The sequence below is a fragment of the Arachis ipaensis genome, chromosome B5 (genome assembly GCF_059453495.1).
Source record: "Arachis ipaensis isolate K30076 ecotype BB chromosome B5, ASM5945349v1, whole genome shotgun sequence".
NCBI classification, from domain to species: Eukaryota; Viridiplantae; Streptophyta; class Magnoliopsida; order Fabales; family Fabaceae; genus Arachis; species Arachis ipaensis.
In genome coordinates, this window is record NC_142440.1 from 159,683,274 (window position 1) to 159,702,240 (window position 18,967).

The 18,967-nt window shown below is 33.0% G+C and overlaps 2 protein-coding genes and 1 long non-coding RNA gene across 4 annotated transcripts; 1 reads left to right on the forward strand and 2 right to left on the reverse strand.

The window, feature by feature from the left end:
• Positions 1 to 5,243: 5,243 nt before the first annotated feature.
• On the reverse strand, positions 5,244 to 8,144 carry COG0212 (NagB/RpiA/CoA transferase-like superfamily protein). Its single transcript, XM_016348934.3, has 6 exons — positions 7,685 to 8,144; positions 7,342 to 7,432; positions 6,891 to 7,117; positions 6,657 to 6,732; positions 6,006 to 6,131; positions 5,244 to 5,794 (listed from the first exon to the last, which is right to left on the reverse strand). Exons 1-6 carry the CDS (start codon positions 8,069 to 8,071, stop codon positions 5,640 to 5,642), a joined length of 1,062 nt encoding a protein of 353 aa, XP_016204420.1. The 5' UTR covers positions 8,072 to 8,144; the 3' UTR covers positions 5,244 to 5,639.
• A 1,697-nt stretch (positions 8,145 to 9,841) lies between these two features.
• LOC107644959 (polypyrimidine tract-binding protein homolog 3) lies at positions 9,842 to 14,287 on the reverse strand. Of its 2 annotated transcripts, none has more exons than XM_016348935.3 (15): positions 14,131 to 14,287; positions 13,650 to 13,716; positions 13,259 to 13,330; positions 13,086 to 13,162; positions 12,833 to 12,911; positions 12,388 to 12,511; positions 12,048 to 12,112; positions 11,903 to 11,952; positions 11,767 to 11,808; positions 11,607 to 11,658; positions 11,438 to 11,495; positions 11,305 to 11,321; positions 10,909 to 11,016; positions 10,664 to 10,807; positions 9,842 to 10,587 (listed from the first exon to the last, which is right to left on the reverse strand). In XM_016348935.3, exons 2-15 carry the CDS (start codon positions 13,704 to 13,706, stop codon positions 10,198 to 10,200), a joined length of 1,335 nt encoding a protein of 444 aa, XP_016204421.1. In that variant the 5' UTR covers positions 13,707 to 13,716; positions 14,131 to 14,287; the 3' UTR covers positions 9,842 to 10,197. The 2 variants fall into 2 exon arrangements, with proteins under 2 accessions (XP_016204421.1, XP_016204422.1); XM_016348936.3 differs by having other exon boundaries at positions 11,447 to 11,495; positions 14,131 to 14,265.
• A 706-nt stretch (positions 14,288 to 14,993) lies between these two features.
• On the forward strand, positions 14,994 to 18,777 carry LOC148566411 (uncharacterized). Its single transcript, XR_015883772.1, has 4 exons — positions 14,994 to 15,456; positions 16,113 to 16,172; positions 16,475 to 17,024; positions 17,747 to 18,777. It is a non-coding gene; the product is annotated as an uncharacterized LOC148566411 (long non-coding RNA).
• Positions 18,778 to 18,967: the final 190 nt, after the last annotated feature.

Below are 18,967 nucleotides of genomic sequence, written 5' to 3' on the forward strand. Positions count from 1 at the left end.
ATTTTTTTTTATTATTAAACATTTTCAATTAATAATTAGTCGATCTTATTAATTAAGGTCAAATTAAATTGGAATAATCTAAAATTGTTTGTTTCGGATACCATTAATTTAAACTAAAATGAAAAAAAGAAAATTATAAGATAAATTAAATACAAACACAAACACATGCATATAATAGAGTTCACTTAATCAAGCGTGAAAGTACACTTAAAGAAAGTTAAAAGCAATGTGAATGGAGAACCAAATGTTAATTGATAGTGAGGCTGCAACACATGCATGAACCAAAAAAAAGTGTGAGACACATTAATAAAGAATGGTGATAATGGGTACCAATGCAATTATGCTAACGTAAGTCATATTTGGGTGGAGATTAGAGAATAAAATATAGTTATAGTGATTAGCCTTAAATTAAGAACTAATTTATAGCGAATCAGAACTTTATTTAAAAATTTATCACTAATTAATAAATTATTGTATACATAAAGCTAAATTCGAACATCTGACACTTGTTTAAACAAACTAATAAACTAACCAAAATATCATTGAAAGATTTTTAAGTGTACCGTCATACTGGTATATCAGTGATTTTTAACCGTTGATATTAATTATATATATTATATATATTTTTTATAATTAAAATCAACGGTTAAAAATTACTAAAATACCGGTACAACAGCACACTTTAAAATTTTCCAATATCATTATCATTATTTACTTATATAAATACATGGGCCCTATGAAAGAAGGTACTTGGCGTAAAGGGAAAACATGATGTTAGAACTTGGAAACTACACTCCAAATTTTTGCTGCCCAAATTTCCTAATTTTCGAAGAACGATCGACTTCATCTTGGAGGTTTCTTAATTATAACCTTATTACTTTTATTTTCTTTTTTTGGCATCACGTGGAAGACTGAGTATTAATAATACATGATTTGTGATTCGAAGGCACGTGTTATTTTTTCCGGTTTTCCGGGGACCTTGATTAGTGCTACACTATGTACTGCGACATTAATCATTAGAACAAATAATGCCATAGTAATAAATCTTTTTATATTTAGATTTTCTAATATTTTTGTTCGTGTATATTTTCATAAGTTTAATTTTAATTCCTACATTCATATATAGAAGAGTGAAAAGATCACAAATTTATACTGACAGTTCTTATATAAATGGTTAAAATTATAACAAAAGATTAATGAGATTTCTTCTTAGAATGATCATATAATTAAAAGTTTTCTTCATATAACCACAATTTTTTTCACTGAATATATCCACTAAACACACACTCAAAGGTATAATGAATTACTCAAAGTCTAAGCATATATGTGTATTACTAAATTTTGATATTCAAATAAGATCGATCTTATGCATATCTTTGAAATCTTTTCATGATATAATGGTCCTTTTTTTTTTTTTTATTTTGTGGGCATAATGGTGTTTTCATTTTCATTTTCATTTTCCTTTTTTAAATGGCTAGTAGCCTCATCTAGAAGGAGCTCCTTTCAATTAAGTTCACTCTTTTTTCACTCATGATCTTCAAATTCTAACTTTTTCTATTTTAAATAGCCAAATAACTATCATTCTCCCTCATGTTATGCTAAGCTAATGTGGCCCATGTCTACTTCCACCTAGACCACTAAACACCATATTAAAATCGATTGCATATTCAAACCAAAAAAAAAAAAAAAAAAAAAGATTGCACATGCATCCAAAGAACTTAATCATGCCACTTAATTATAAGAATAAAGTCACAAATAAACCCTAAAGATTTATATTTCAAACAGATTAATACTTAAAAAAAAATATCAATAAAATCTACCAAAATAATAAATGACTAAATGTAAATAAGTTAGTTTAAATTAAATTTTTTTACTCTAATTATAGAAACTAATTTAAAAGTAGTGTATTTACATCTATTATTACTTTGTTTTTAAAGACTAATTTATCACAAATATAATAATTCTTCAAGAATTTATTTGTTACTTTACTCTAATTATTTACTCTAATTATATACTTATAACGTAACCAAACCCCTCTCTCCCTCCCCCCAAAAAAACCCTTTTTTTTTCTCTATAATAATAATAAAGAAAAAAAAAAGAAATCATACCCCTTATAGTTCAAAAGTCCACAAAATGGGCTAGAATGTGACAAATATTGTACAAAATTTGAGTGGAAACCAACCTCGTACACAATAAGAGTCTACTAAGTAATAAATTTACCACTATGATTAGACTAGAGCATACATAATTATATGAAGGTTTCATTTTGTTATATTTAGAAGCGTGCTTCTGGGGATTTTTTACTATGTTTGTCTCATTTCTTTTTCTCATTCAAAGTATCTATCCCTTTTTTTTCTAGAAAGGAGAAAAAAATGTATGTACTATAGTTAACTGTTCTGTCCTATATGTAGAAATGTGCATAAGATAAGGTCAAGCATGAACAAATACAACAAAGATAACAATAATAGTATGAAATATCACAAGATCCTGTCGTGAGACAATTCATATTTTGTTCAAAAATTGTGAGTTTGTACATACGAAGTTATTTAATCATAACATTTTATAAATAAACTATCATATTAAGTTGTTCTTAGAACTTTAAGTGCATTTAACTAATCTTAACAGAAAAAAAGAAGGTTTTGGCTCCATAAACAGAAAATGGAAGATCATAGTGACAGCAATTCAAGATATGCTTCAAACTAGTGGTGGGGTATCCACAAAACTAGAGAGCCAGAAAACAAAACAAGGAGGACAAAAATCAAGTAGCTTTCAAGTTTCAAGTGATCAACCAATACAATGCAAAAGCTCAAATTGAACACTTCAACATCCATGAAAATTCAGTCCACATTATAAAGTCATTCAACTTGTCCTTTTCTGTGTTTTCTTCACATTTTGTCAACTATTCTAACCCTATTTTAAATCCACTTCAAACAAGTACCACAGTAACTACTTTACCCGTTATTATATAATTGAAGGATCACATTCTTCCAAAGGAGCATAGTTTATCATATTCAGAAGGACAAACCTAGTTCGGGGTAAAATATATTAATCCTCCTGTAAACTCAGCATTGAGTTTGAATGATGAAAGGAGATCTACGTGTAAACAGTTTTACTATAGACATCATAGGACTTGATGCGTCGTTTGATCCATGTAACCAACTGCACCTAGTGGATAAGGCTTTGTTGTTGTTGTTGATGAAATAAAATCAAGCTATAATTGAAGTTGGTAGACAGTCACAAATGTAAATAAGGGCTATATTTTTAGTTTAATAGTGAGACGACATTTCATCTGAATAATGATGATGTTACTTGGACACTTCTGTGTAATTATGAATGCAAGGGTAGTTTAAATAGTATAATTCTTATTGACGGCTGTCCATGCGTTTGACCAATATACATGCAATTATTGGTCCCATGCACAGCTCAAGATAACTAATCTAACATCAGCAACAACGACGTTTATAAAAGTGAACAAAATAAAATGTAGAAGTAAAAAAACTAAAGCATAGAGACTCCTATCAGATGATAGTGTTAAATTTTCAGACGAGCAAGTTTCATGGAATATAGTTGAACATTTGACATAGATTTTGCATTTGACATAGATCTTGTATTATTTTGTCAAAAAAAAAAAAAGGAAAAGAAAAGAGAAAGAGAGAATTATATGAAGCAGTACGTATCATGATAAATACTTATGTGGTGGCTGAGGATTCTCATATGCCCAACAGGATATATTTTGATGACCTACCAATGCTAGAAGTAAATCTCTCTAAAATAGCTCTTACTTAAATTTCAAAAAGAGCAATACTGCAAGGTTAGCACAATTTATTATTTTTGGCCAGCAGTAGTTAGCTAGTAATATTTAAAAGTATGGTGTTGGGCTACTGGGCTAAGAGTATTGAGCTAGTGGCTAAAAGTGTTGGCTAATATAAATTAAAATTGCTGGTCCTTGAGACTTTATCATAAAAAATATGAGTGTTTCACATCAGACTATTGTTACTTCTAACACATGAAAGATGATATCTGAAAAGGACTTGAAGAAGGACCCTCAAGCTTTTGAACTCACAATGTGAAAACGTTTAAATGATTCTCAAGCTCACATGCACACTACATTTGACTACAGCAATAAGAATTTAGAAATCAGATTCCTTGAAAATAAACTAGACAATACTTCGGAGTGGACGTCCGAGTAGAGAAAAAAGCCATCATGTTGAAAGAAGTTCCTGTCATTATCAAATCTTGACGATGTTTGAACCCACCACATGTCTATTTGGAAACCCCCCCCCAAAAAAAAAAAACAAAAGAAGCTAGCAACAAAAAAAAAGCAATTAAAATGAAGGGAAAAGCAACATTTGAAAAAAGCAAAATAGAAAATGGAATATAACATACCTTTCACAGGGGAGAAAGGAACCAAGGAAGAATAGAATTTAATGCATAACTGCCCTCATTTGCGTTCTTGACAAAGCCGCATTCTTCACCAACTGTTCTTGTCCCCCAACTGAAGTTGGGACAGAAATAAATCATGAATTTTTGGCTGCTCTAATTTAAGTCTAAAGCATTCACACTAACCAAATTATTATGATAACCACTATTTCAAGGATAGATTTAGAAAGCTCACTTCATGAAAACAAAGGCTCAGTTATATATCTCATAGCACGCATATAAAGCACAATGAAAAGAAAAACCAAAGAGACAAATAACAAGACAGAAGTAACCAATTAGATGAGATAATAGATACATGATCATGTCTAGGTTACCATTAAAAACTAATAACCACAAATATTAGTTCAAGACATATTAAAGAAGAGAAATAGATGAGTCTTTAAGAGGTAAAAAGAAAAAAAGAATCCTTGTAAAAGAACTGCTATTAGTTATTAGACTGATAACATGACTAAGTATAAAAAAAATTGGTCTGAAAGCTACATATCCAACAAAGAAGCATAGTGAACATCATTAACCATGTTACTGTCATATGACATTGACAAGTGACAACTAACTCTTGAGCAGAAAAAGGAATTTGCATTTAGCGTCTTGTTCTAAGAAAAAGTCAGTATAAAATTTCTTTAATTCCCCCTGAATAAAATACAGCAGAGTTTGCCTTTGCTTTAAAAACATATTAACTCCCACAAACTTAGGTTCTAAATGAGCAGTTCGCTGGTACCATATCATCCCTATGCTACAAACGCAGATACATGCATCAAATATTGCATTTTATAAAACAGTAAGATCTGAGTATGGATGGAAACAATATAAACAAAATAATATATATCATCATACAAAACACCGAAAGGCGTACAAGTCATCATATCATAAACTAAATATAACAGTTGGGGAATTTCAATATTAAGCTAGAAAGAAGAGGAGAAAGTGGTGTTTTGACTTTTGAGTTACCACCTATGAAATAAAAATACAAAGAGGTTTCATATTTGTGATCCCTCTTGCACGTTAATAAGCAACATTTACTAGTAGTTCTTTCTCCCCAAACATCATCAATGATAGAAAACAATACTATTCACCTCAACAATTTCAGGATAATATATTGAACATTTCTTTTTCTTTTCTTTTTTTTCCCCCCTTTATTTATATATAACTTATTGAAAAAATTTCTTATATACATATCCATCAAAAACTCACAATCCCAGTTAACCCCGTTGCCCTCTTCGTGCAGTAGGGGGCAATTTCTCTGAAGGGCCAGTAGGAAGCTTTTGTCCAGTCTCTCTTTCAATCCTCTTCTTGAGCTCTCTTAGTATACGGATTTGTCCCAACTTCTCAGGAGATAATTTATCCCAATAAATTCCTGTAGTGAACATTTTAGTCTGTCTCTTTGAGAAAACGAAAAATTTAAGTTATGCATCCAATAGATAGGAGGAGAAAAAGAAAAACTACGTTGTTCAAGGTTGAACACTAGTACAGATATTACATGTTTTCAATGGCATTACAATGATTAAAAACAAGGCATGGTTAGCAAAATGACAATACTAAATCTGGATGGCACTGTTCTAACCAACCTTGAGGCTTTGGAATAGATGTGTTTGTGAAGATGACTTGGGTTGGTGTGCAAATGATATCCACCGGCACATCATGGATTAACAGCTTTTCAACTGGAATATCATCCACTAATTGGCAATCATGCACTGCAAGGGTAGTTATCACTGATGTTATATCCAAGTATAGATTGTATTTTAACAAAGAGAAATTGTAATCCATAAGTCTTAAGACATCAAGAATAAACTGGTAATGCATACCACTAGACATTATGAAATCATTATCGTAGAACTGAAAAGATTGCATCATAGGGTGAATATAATCTACTTAGCAGTTCAGTGTTTGTGCAATCAAATTACTTCACTAATCAAAGGTGCTTCACCTTCCTTAATGTAACTTCCTCAAAACAATAGGATATCATAGAGGTTAGACAACTATTTAAAAAAATACAAATTATATGCAATTATGTAACTTAGCTCTTATAAAGAAGAGAAATGTTTCCTTTTGTTAAAACAAAAATTTGAGGTTTTACAAACAAGTTTTTGTCATATTCATGCTCGAATCATGAATATGAGCTAAGGATATACATTAATTTACTCTTGTCCTCAATTTGTTTTAGTTTCACAAAATCATATTATGGCAAAGGAAAGTTGAGTAGTAAGAATCAAAATTACCAGAGGTGACAACTGGGGTTGAATCATCAATAGCTCCCATATACCGCAGCATACCATATTCAAGTTCTGCAAATCCCTGCACTTCATACCTTTCCCATTGGAATTCACAATCATATATGTTGCCAAGGAAATATAATTTACTTTTATAGCTCTAGCCTTTAATGGATAAGCAACCCAAATACATGGAAGAATAAACATGACCGTAATAAGAAAGTTAAAAGACATGAGCCGAACCTCTCCTTTCCCCAGTCGAGCACCTGTCTTTGGATCAACAGCAACGGATCCAATAACAATAACATCTACTTTTATCTTTTCATCTAACCCAATTGGCCGTCCGTGCTTGGCAACCCCAACAGAAGTGCAGGCTTCCTTGATGGTACCCGGAGGTAACATATTGGATTCAAGTATAGAGAAAAATCCTGTCCTTAAGCGTGGCTGAGGAGTTAACAACTTCTTTCCATCTGCAAGTGAAGATCCAATTTTTAACTTTGAACTGCTCAATGTCCAACATGACAAGTTCTAAGCTGAGCCATTTTATGCAATCATGTATAATTTTAAAATCCATTGTGCTTTATCACCATTTCTCAGCACCCAATAATATATACCAAGACATCTCAAGCTGGTGAAATTAAGCAACAACGTAAAGAAGACACCAATGAAGCAACTTCTTCTTATGGTATCTAACCTGAGAGAGTGAGAAACCTGACTTGTTTCTGAGGAGAATCTGGATTAACCTTAACACACTGCGCAGCTTGAAACACATCTAGCAACCTCATCTGTCAAAATTGACAATTCAGCTCAACTCATAAGAACACATTCAGTTCTCAATCACTCAAACGGAAAGCACTCATGAAAAGTTTAGAAATTAACCACTACTTCACTTAACTACTCAAAAAAATATGATTTTGGAACTATAAACTAAATGCCAAACAATTGTTATTATCACATTAGGATAATATAGAACACTAAAATTAACATAATTTACCTTACAACAATAAAGTAGAAACGGAAAAGAGAAAATATTAAACCTTATCAGCAGCAGAGGAAGCGCCAACGAAATTGGGAATGCGGTGATGAACAGGTCTTGGATTCTGAGCAAAGTTGTGAGCTTCCATGGAATCCCAAATCCTCTTTCGGATGATCCATTTCCAAGCCTTGGGATCGTTGCTGTCAGAGATGGAAGCTTGGCCTTGTTGAGCCATGGCGGAGCGAGCTTCAGCGTCGAGGGCCAACCTCTCCGCCTCGAAAGCAGCTTCGTCCAAAGCGGCGCCGTTTCTGTTGGTGGCTTCCAGCTTCAACCACCGGCGACTGCGACGATTAAACCCTAAAATTGAGTTGCGGAGAGAGAGAGCGTTGGTGTTGGTGTTGTTGAGAATGAAGAAGGGATGCGATAAACGGAGTGCATGTAAATCCATGTTCGTAAGCTTCTTCACCTTACAGAGCTACACGTTACAACTTTCTATTCTTAGATTTTCATTTTTATCTTCTTTTTCTTTTTTGGTTTATTATATACTTTATTTAGGTTTAATTACTCTGTTGATCTCTATAGTTTCATGAAATTTTCCATTAGATTCCTATATTTTTTTTAATTAGGTCCCTGTACTAATTTTTTTTCAATTAAGTCCCTCTTAGTAGTAATTGACTAATTAGCTTAATTTTATAGAGACCCAACTAAAAAAAATTAGTATAGGAACCTAAATAAAAGAAAAAAAAAGTGTAAATTAAAAAACAAAATTTGTGCAGAGACTAAAAAAGTATAAAGACCTAATTAAAAATTTTGCGAAATTATAAGAACCAACAGAATAATTAAACCATTTATTTAGTTCATTATTGAATTGTGTTAGGCGAATATGTTTTAATTCTTTTTTTTCAGTGGTTTAAAGTTTGAATTCTGAGTATATAAAAAAAAAAAAGAAAAACTTATGTCACTATATTTTCTCAATGTGTACTCATTAATCAACATTGTAACCAAATTGAATTGGTTAAATGATTAGCATATTCGGCTGTTTAAGTAGAGATTCAAATCCTACTTGTGTATACAACTATACATCATCAACATTAGTCCTTGGTTTGTTAGGCTCTATGATCCATGGACATTGACACGGACACGGGACACGACACGATACGGGACACACCGATATGCAAATTTTAATCTTACATGACACGGGGACACACATATATATAAAATATAAAGTATTTTTTAGATAAATCGTAATGATATTTTGATATTTTATTGATATTAAAATATAAATAAAATTTTTTAATTATTTTTAATGTCTTATTTTAATAAATAATAATATATACTATATCTAAATTTATTTTAAGAATATATGTTAAGAATAAGACTGGACATGCTGACACGTGATGGTATTTAGGTGTGTCCAGGCGTGTCCGGAGATGAATTTTTTCTTTTTTATTAAGACACGGTTGGACACAGCAGACACCCGTATCGGACGAGTGTCGGTGAGTGTCGTGTCCAAAATGTGTCTGATACGCGAATACGGCAATTCAGCGAAATGTCTGTGCTTCATAGGTTAGGCTACAAATACTTTGAGAAATTAAAAAAAAAATCATTAATCAATCTTGTATCCAACATAATATTTTTCTTAATTATTTCATGACATAATGCATATGTTTTGTTTTAAATTTGGTAAGGTAGTGGTGAGAAGTTTAAGTGTTTAATATCAAACATTGTAATAAGCTCGTTTTCATATAATCCTATGTTGAAATGATAATACATCCATTTTTATTGTATTTCATCATATTTGGAGTTCTTATGACCCAATTCACTTTCTTTTTCTTCTAGTTTTAACAATTATTCACATAATTTAAGATAAAAATGATGGTTGAATAATACCCATTTTGGAAGATGACAAACCAACATCAAAAGTCAAAACTATTGAATTGCATGAAAAAAGGAGCAAAGATAACAGGGTCCAAGCAAAGATTCATTCCTAAATGCTGCTATGTTCTTCATTCTTTAAATGGAGGTTGAGACCTGAGGGTGAAGGAAGATCAGAATATCACACAGAACATAAGATAATATTTGAACATGATCTCAATCCATGTGCATCTAAGGAAGAAAGATGTGGAGGGAAAAGGTAGGAGGAGAAGGAGGAAGAGAGGAAAAGGTTTCTTTCTTTTTCAGTTGTTGGAGAAGGAAAATTGACATGGATTGAGAATACAAAAGGAAGAGGCCTACTTAACATAAATTAAGAACATGTACAACAATAATTTCATAAACATAAGGTAGTAGATTTGCCCCTCTCTATGTAATCACAAATCTATCCCCACTCCCATTATGTCAGAACCTAAAGATCTAGTATTAGAGGAAATGAAGATGAGAAGAGAAATGATTAAAAGTGAAATGAGAAGTGAGAACAGGTTTTATCTGTATATTAATAAGCAATTCGACCATTACAAGACAATGAAAGTGGCATCATCTGCATAAATATTATCCTTCCCAAGTTCAGAATCCTTGTCCCAAATAAGCTTAAGAACCGTAAGACGGTAGCGCTCGAGTCGGTAGCAATAGTCTCGATCAAATGTTCTGCAACTGAGAAAAGGAGATTCGAATCACCGAGCCAGAAAGTGGGCTTGCGTGCTTGCAGACAAGGGCCTCGGTAGCCTGCTCCTCAGTTTCAAACTGAACAAGAGCCTGCTTTTTTCCATTCATCTCAAAGACCTTGCTGTTGACAATGGTTCCGTGCTCCTCCACAAGGCTTACAATGTCCTCTTCAGTGATGTCTTGTGGGAGGGTTGACAAATGGATCATCTTGGTTGGCGAGCAGCAATACCGGTAGTTTTTAGCAGCATTGCGATTGAACCGGTTGAGATTTGAATTCACATACTCGTGTGTTTCGGCACCTTGGGTTATATTCGGATGCTTCGAGAAGTTGACCTCCAATCGCTTCCCGAACAACATAGCTCCCTACATTGGAGAGATAATATTAACCATAAAAATCACAAGAACCTCTAGTAAAGATATAAGCACCTAAGTAACAAACCTTAAGAAAATGTACTGCCAATTCGGCTTGGAAACCATCCCCCATTTGGATAAGCGCATGATCTGGTTTGTTCCTAAGAAGTTTGATTCTGACAATGTTCCCATAAATGGAGAACAAGTTGAACAGTTTATCTTCATCTATTCTCTGAAATAAACAGAGTTTGAGCCAACTTTAAAGAAAAAAGGGGGAAAAGAGGAGAGAGAACTTTATAGCAGAACGCAGAAATTCCAGGACAACATGCTTACATCAGGATTGAGATTTGCAACAAGAATTGTACACCTGTCGTTTGTTCCGGTTATCCCAGGAGGCAAGCCTCCCCCAAAGGCAGCTGCAATTGCTGCAGCATTGGCCATCTATAAAATTCAAAACAAATTGGTAAAAACTCAAATTAATAATAGTTTCAAGATCAGAAAACTCAATCTCCAAAATCAGTTACGAATAATCCAGCAAGCCTGGTGTTTAGTACATTCACCAATGTTTCTTCAAATGCAAAAATAAATAAAAAAAGGAGACATAAACCATTAGGCATTTCAAATACTACTTTGCATGAAATGCCAAAAGGATAATGACTTCCTCATATATTCAATAGTGCATCAAAATTAGCAAATAGTGACTTCGACTTGGCTTGAAAGGTACCCCACCTGTGAATATCCTCCAGCTGTGAAAAAAGAGAAAAAAAAAAAAAAGAAAAATTTTAGCGCATAATATTTAATAAAAACTAGCACATAATACAAACACGACAAACCAACCAAAGCAACTTAAAAGGTTTAGCACCTCCTCTACCTCCAGAACCTTGAACACCATACATGCTTCCTGCATCACCATAGCCAGGCTATTTCGTAGAAGATGAAGGAAGAAAAATATCTTAGAATGGGCTCTCCAAAAGATCAACAAGAAATTTTGGTTGATAAATAGATAAAGAAAAGAGTCACGCGGAGCATACTTGTGAAGATCGGCCTTTCTGCTCCGTTGGAAGATTTGGGTTTGTGAAGTCCCTGCGGAACATTATTAAAAAACACAGAAACAATGAATACGAAATGTAAATAAAAGATATTGAAGTAGGAAAAATTAAATGTTAAAAAAGAAAGAACCAACAAAATCACCTTGATCGATCATTGTTGTAGTTCACTTGTAATTCATCAAGGCTGCAATTAACAATGAATTTAACATCCAAAAGTAGTAAGTTTTAGAACCAGAAACCAATTAATGATGAAATTGCTTGAGATAAATTTAACCTACTTCGAGAACTGAATGTCCAGTTGACAGCAACCATCATATATGTTGCGTCCCTAGAATTTTTCAGAAATATAACCATAATATTAGCAAGCCAATATCAGAATTAACAAGCCAATTAGTGCCTAGCTCCTAGTAAATTGTAAACAACCTGAAGTGTACTTCTAGCGGTAACAGCACTTTGACGTGATTGATACTGGATGAGAGCCTGAAAGCCTACACAGTTTTGCAAATACATGATGAAATTTACAGTAGAATACACAAAAAAGCTAAAAATAAAATAAATTTGCAGAAGCATAAAAAATTTGCTAATATTAATGAACAATCTTCCATCATTTTCCAATGACCTACAAAAAAGAACAACCAAAGTATTTATCTATTCCAAAATACCATTCCCTCATCCACCGAGTTAAAGCCCAAGGCAAAAGAAAAGAGTGGAAAAGCGAATAGGTAAAAGAAAGAAAGAGAGCGAGAATCCAAGAGAATCTAACCAGCTGACTTCTGAAACGTTACAATCTTTTCAACATATCCATGGGGGGAAAACACTTGATGTAGCACATCCACAGTTATAGGATACAGCATGTGGTGAATTGTAACTAAGAGAATTCGATTTGGCTGTGCATCCAGCAGTTCCCAACAGCAGAGAGCATAGAGAAAGAAAGAGAGATAGAGAGAAAGGAGAATAAATAGAGAAGTACATTGAATACGGAAGAAGCCAACCAAAAAAAAAAAGAACGAGAAACTACAGAAGATACTAACTTAACACAACCCACTTCAATGGAACTATATAAATAGTATAGAGGAAAGTCTCGCATTAAAAACTAAGAAATGTGACTGCCAAAATAAAAAAGAAGCTTACTGATGTTTCATATTTTACATAATCAACAAGCCCGGGCATATTTTATCATGTTTAAGAAAATATTATAAAATGCCAACCTCATCTTCACGTCCTTGATTTTGATCCATTGTAGTTAGTTCTTGATGTGAGGAAAACTGGACATAAACATTTCTCCCCCTGGAATGAAACAAAAAGACAATTAGATTATTACGGCAATATTCTAGAACTCAATGCGAACAAGGAGCACCCTTCCGAATCTCTAAACATGATGTCCAAGGTCAAGCTATCAAAATAGCATTCAATGAAATACCATAAAGGATTTAAAAGAGATGTGACATAATATATTTATACCTAATGCTAGGCTGAACATTTGCATAAAATTGTAAAGCACTAATTGCGGACGGAACATCTTGCATTTGGAGAAGAGCCTACAAGGATGATAGATAGTGCAACATAACTAATTCAGCTGAAATTTCAAAAAGCAAGGGAAAAACACATGGTCTAATTTGAAGGCATAAAGAAACCTGATTTTTAGCACGCAACATAACAAGCTTTGTGATGACTCCAAAAGGCTGAAATAGCTGAAGTAAATCATTCTGCAATCAACATTGTAACAATACAATATACATAAATCATTTGAGAGAAATTCAAAACACAGCTTAGAATGAAGTGACTATAATTAGAATCCACAGTTCCACATTAGAGCTAAAGAAAAAACTGTCACTATAAATAACAGAAAATGGAATGTAGAACTGATCAACTGATTACAAGATGGTCTTAAGAAAAGTTACTTCCTTTCAGAAAAAAAGTGAATATCACAATATAGATATGATGATCATGTTACAAAACAATGGAATAATATACACCAAACAAAGTAGTAAGAGATAGAGAGAGAGAGAGAGAGAGAGAATATACTTCAGATATCTCATGCCCCACATTTCGAACGTGAATGACCTTGGAAGGTTCAGCCATTGCAAATTACCTATAAAAACAATGAAAAAGGGAATATTTTTTGTTAACATTCTTCCCAATTTAAGAATAGCAACAAACCCCAAAAAGTTCTTTAGTAAAATTTGGGCATGCATTGAATTAAAATGCTAACTCTCGAACTCAACAAAGGTACAAAATATTCACCCATTACAATTTCTTTGCAAAACTCAATTGACAATATTCCAGATTCGAATTCCAAATTGTGTAGATCGCTTTAAAAAAAAAAAAAAAAACCAAACTTTCTGTTGCTCAAGCGAATTAAACAGAAGACCAGATACCCAATTCAAGTCCTGAATCTAGGAAGCAAAAGGGCTTCTCCAATTTCCAACAAAGATCACAAAAAGTTCATCGAAATCGTAGCATGTCAGCTCAGAGTACAAATCGTTCAGAGAGAGAGAGAACTTGCCTGAAGAGAGTGACTGAGAGGAGAGAGAGAGAGAGAGAGCGACGCACTAAGCTGTGAATTTCATGCCCTATTGCTTACGAACATAGACGTTCAGCTACGCAACTGGCTCAACAATGAGTTTTTTTTTTTCTGGACAAAAAAATAAATTATTTCAGCTAAGAAAATATTTTAATATTTTTAAGTTATATTTTAATTGGAGTAAAACTGTAAAAATTAATATTTTTCAGAAAAATATATGTGTATATGATTTTTCTGTATATATAATCTTTTTAAGTTTTAAGTTATACATCTAAAACACAATATATTTTTATAGTTTTTACTTATTTTTTAATTAGAGTAAAACTGTAAAAGTCATTCCATATGCAATATTTTTCAGAAAAATATATGTGTATATGGTTTTTCTGTATATATAATCTTTTTTAAGTTATACATCCAAAACACAATATATTTTTATAGTTTTTACTTATTTATTATAGTTTAGTCTTTTAAGTTATACATTTAGTATAAAACACACAGCATTTTTATATGTAACTTATTTGATTTATCTTTTTTAGAAATTAGCAAAAGAGATAAACTCATATAAATAATTAAATACATATCATATCATCTACTTCTGTTATATATGTGATTTATTTTTTATACACTGATAATAGGAAAAAAAATTACATTGACATCTAATTATTTAATGACATATTAAAAATTATGAAATTAATATTAATTGATATATTAATTTATATCATATGGACCCGGCGTTCAGTCCATATAAGTAGTCTTTGGGCCATATTACCCCCCCCCCCAAAAAAAAGGGCCCAATAACGTGACCGATATTATACAAAACCCTAAAAACCCAAACCCCCAACACCACCCCCCCCCCCCCCAAAAAACCCCGCTCTCTACTCTCACTCTCAGTTTCGCTCTCTACACTCGCTCTCAGTCTCACTCGAAGAAACCTAGGGCCGGCGGCGAACCCATCTTCTTGCAGCACCTCCCCAGCCGGCGAACCCCTTCCTCCCACCACCTCGTAGCGCCGTCGAAGCCTTCCTCCCAGCGCCACCGGACCTTTCTTCCCAGCCCCTCCTCCCGGACAGCACCACCCAGCCCCAGCCAGCACCACCGCGAGGGTCGTAGACACTACACCACCCAGCAGGCCAGCACCATCCAGCGGCACCCCAGCAGTACCAACAGGACCGATCTGGCCACCCGTAGCACCGTTTGTGGCCACCCATAGCAGTACTGCTGCGTTTCTGGCCTGGCCACCCACAACACAGCAGCCACCGGTTGGCCCCCTTCCAGTGCTCTTCCTCCTTCCCATCCACTTGAATTCAGGTTTGATTTTCTCTCCTTCTATGTATCTGAAGCTAATTAGACATATTGGGTTTATAATTATGAAATAGTTAGGGTTTGATTTTGTTAATTATAATTTCTGTGATTCTGAGTTGCTGGATTTGTTTAGGGTTTTGTTAGTTTCTTGTTAATAACTCTGATTCTATGCTTCCGAGATGCTGGGTTCAAACTTGCTTGTTTTGCTTAGTTCAAATTCTCTGATTCTCTGACTATGAATTGGTTTTTGGTTTTCTGCACTTATTTTGTTTGTTTTGAAATTTTGTTAATAATACTGATGAGTTACTGTGCTTGTTTACTGATTTTGTTAATTTGGGTTGTTTGTTTTGAGTTGATTTTGTGATTTAATTTATTAATAACTCTGATTCTGTTATTTTGGTTGTTTTCAGTTGATTTTGTGATTTATTTGTATTCAATTTCTGCTCAATCTATTTGTTCATTGTTGCTGTTGTTCATTGTTGTCCATTATTTATTCATTGTTGCTGATTGTTGTTCATTGTTCATTGTTGCTGAATGCTAGTAATTTTATTTTGTTGTGTTTCTTCTTCTGTTTTTTTAATTATTTGTTCATTGTTGTTCATTGTTCATTGTTGTTGATTCCTAGTATCTGTTGTTCATTATCTGGTGTTGGTCTTTGGCAGGATATAAGAAGAGAACTTGGAATCAATATAATTGATGAACAGAAGGTGCAATTGTCTAAGGTAATTGGTCTTTCTACACATGTCTCAGTTGCGGCTTTTAGTTTTAAGAGAACTAGGTGGGCACAATGTATTTATGTATTGCCTGCATTTTTTTGTGAGTCTTGTGTTATTTTGTGTCATTTAATAGAGTTAGTTCATTTGTTTTACTACATTTAGGAATTCCTTGACATGTTTGTGAAATTGTGATTCTGAGTTTCATTTATTTTGATTTCTTTTGTCGTTCAATTTCATTGAATCAAGATTTTTGTTAGTTATTGCATATTTGTGTTATATGATTTTAATGTTATAATTTTGTGAAATAGTATGGCAGGCTTTTCTTTGAGTTGATTGAAAAAAACGAAACAAACCGAACCAAACCAAAGTTTGGTTTGGTTCGGATGGTCTTAATAACCAAACCGAACCGTAGTTTAATTAAACTATTGGATTGGATGACTTTTCTCTAAAAAACCGAACCGAACCAAACATCACCCCTAATACCCCTAATTCAAAGTGTGCCCAAGTTTCTCAACACCCTAAACCCATTAACCCACACAATCCCTTCGAGCCTAATGCCTTCCTCTCCTTCCAACCCTAATTTCCTCAACGAGGTGAAGGCTGAAGCCAAAAAGAACGCCTCCACTCCACCGTCCTTACCACTATCAGCACCGGCAGTGGCCACCAGCCGTTGCCACCATCGCCACTCAAAGCTTCTGTCACGTCGTCGTCGTCGGGTGGTCCGTTTGAAGCTTCTGTCGCCGTTGTTATCATTGGGTGGTCCGTTTGAAGGTCGGGTCGTAGCTTCTGTAGTTGGTCGCCTCTGTCTTGCCGAGCATCTCTGTGCCACTCTAGGCCGTCTTTGATCTCTCTTCCTCAGTGAGTTTCTTAGTGTTTTAATTTTTTTTAATCTGTTAATGATATGAATTGCTGGAGTTGCGGCAGAGTTCTTCACTTTTTCAATTAATGTATATTCTGTTAATTATATGAATTACTGGCTTGCTGGAGTTGTTGCAGAGTTCTTCAGTTTTCAATTAATATTTTCAATTAATATTTTTTATTCTGTTAATTCTGCTGCAGAATTGCTGTAATGTTGAATGCTGAATAGAATTTTGTTTGTTCAATTTTAGTTGAAAACTTGTATGTTCAATATTAGTTGAAAGCAAGTTTTTCACCAAATGCTGAATAGAATTTTGATATAATTTCCAAAAATAGTAATAGACTTGTTTGTTCAATGTTATTTTTTTATGGTGGAAAATTGTGTTTGTCATTTATGAATGTTTTGATTTTTTTTGGTTATAAACTTTGATGTTTGAAAGTTCACGAGCTCTTAATGATAAATTATGGATCATTTGTTGGGTAAAATTGTCAAATTTTAAATTTTATGAGTTTAGAAATTATGTATTTTTCTTTATAATTTTATTGTATATTTAATTAAACCGGTTTAATTATGGTTTGACTTCAGTTGAACCATTGAACCATTCACTTGACTGGTTTAATGACCGGTCTAGTTCTCACAACCTTGATTCTGAGTTAATTTTATGGATATTGGATTCAAACTGGGATTGATGATTCAAATTGTTTGTTGTTGATGCAACCAGCGTCGATCACCCCACTTACGTTCCTTTGTCTCCGGTTTGTCTACTTCACGGCTCCTCCCCTCCTCGTGTCGCTGCTTGCTTCTTCAATGTCGTCGATGGTAAGCTCTTCTCTTCCCTGACCCCTTGTATTATCACCGTAGGTTATTTCCTATATCGTCGTCGTTGGTTCTTCCGTTAATCCTTAAATTAATTTTGGGTTCATCTTTGTTTCCAATTAATTTTCAAGATTCCGAGCTGAATTTGTGTTCTAAGTTTTGAATTGATTATTTATTTAATTTGTTGAATGCTGATGTGATTCTAAATTCAAATTAATCTGGATTTTGAGTTTGAAATTGGATTCAATTTAAATTTTTTTTGCTGATGTTTTTTTTAGTTTATTTTGGATTCATAGGTTAGAATCAGTTGTTGATTAATTAATTAGAATTCAAACTAAATATAATTATATGTTATGACTCTTTTATATTCAACAAAGTTTAGAAATTTATATACTTTTACTCAAGAATATATGATTTTTGGTTTAAGGATCTCCATTATTCAGTTTATGTGAAACGGAAGTAATGTTTTTATTTTGATTAATTGATTATTAAAAGTTTTTGTTGAATATTTTTGTATGATTGAGTCTTCTCATTTTGTTTGTGTAACTATAATTGATGGAGAAATTTCACGTTTAGTTTTGGACGAACTAACCAAAGTGAGAGAATTTCAATTACATGAATAATCTTGGACAGATTAAAAGGGTCACAATACAAATTTTGGACGGTTTTATTAGATTTTCAACTTTTGAAACAAAGGTGTTAGTTTACCATGCATTAAAGTCTATCATTCTTTATCACAATTTTTTTTATTGTTTTTTAATTGCATGTAAACGAGTAAATTAAATATTGAAAACGACTTGCAAATTAAAATGTTTTGAATTTAACTAAAAGGAAATAATAACAAATTTAGGAATGTAATTTGACTAAACTTAAATGAGCTGGAAAAATAAACTATATTAAAGTAAAGTATGAAATTTAAAATGAGAAAAAAATAAACAGAGGAAAAGAAATGTTTTATCCATATATTTTAACTAAAATATTTTTCTCTTGAGGTTTATGTAAAGTGCCACCTCATATACAATACGAATCCGTAGAAAAGATTCTCGAGCATATTGTATATAGTTTCGGAAAGATTCGTGGCACTAATCTGTTATAATAAAAAATTACGTAATTAAAATAAAATTCA

Excerpts from the sequence above, each read along its gene's own strand:
- LOC107644959 (XM_016348935.3), bottom strand. The coding sequence starts at position 13,706 with ATGGCTGAACCTTCCAAGGTCATTCACGTTCGAAATGTGGGGCATGAG. Across the intron at positions 13,163-13,258 it reads TGTTGCGTGCTAAAAATCAG|GCTCTTCTCCAAATGCAAGA; the intron begins GTTTCTTTATGC and ends TCATCCTTGTAG. Across the intron at positions 11,659-11,766 it reads TACAACAATGATCGATCAAG|GGACTTCACAAACCCAAATC; the intron begins GTGATTTTGTTG and ends AATGTTCCGCAG.
- COG0212 (XM_016348934.3), bottom strand. The coding sequence starts at position 8,071 with ATGGATTTACATGCACTCCGTTTATCGCATCCCTTCTTCATTCTCAAC. Across the intron at positions 7,433-7,684 it reads CTTCCTCTGCTGCTGATAAG|ATGAGGTTGCTAGATGTGTT; the intron begins GTTTAATATTTT and ends CAATTTTGACAG. Across the intron at positions 7,118-7,341 it reads CAGGTTTCTCACTCTCTCAG|ATGGAAAGAAGTTGTTAACT; the intron begins GTTAGATACCAT and ends CTTCACTTGCAG.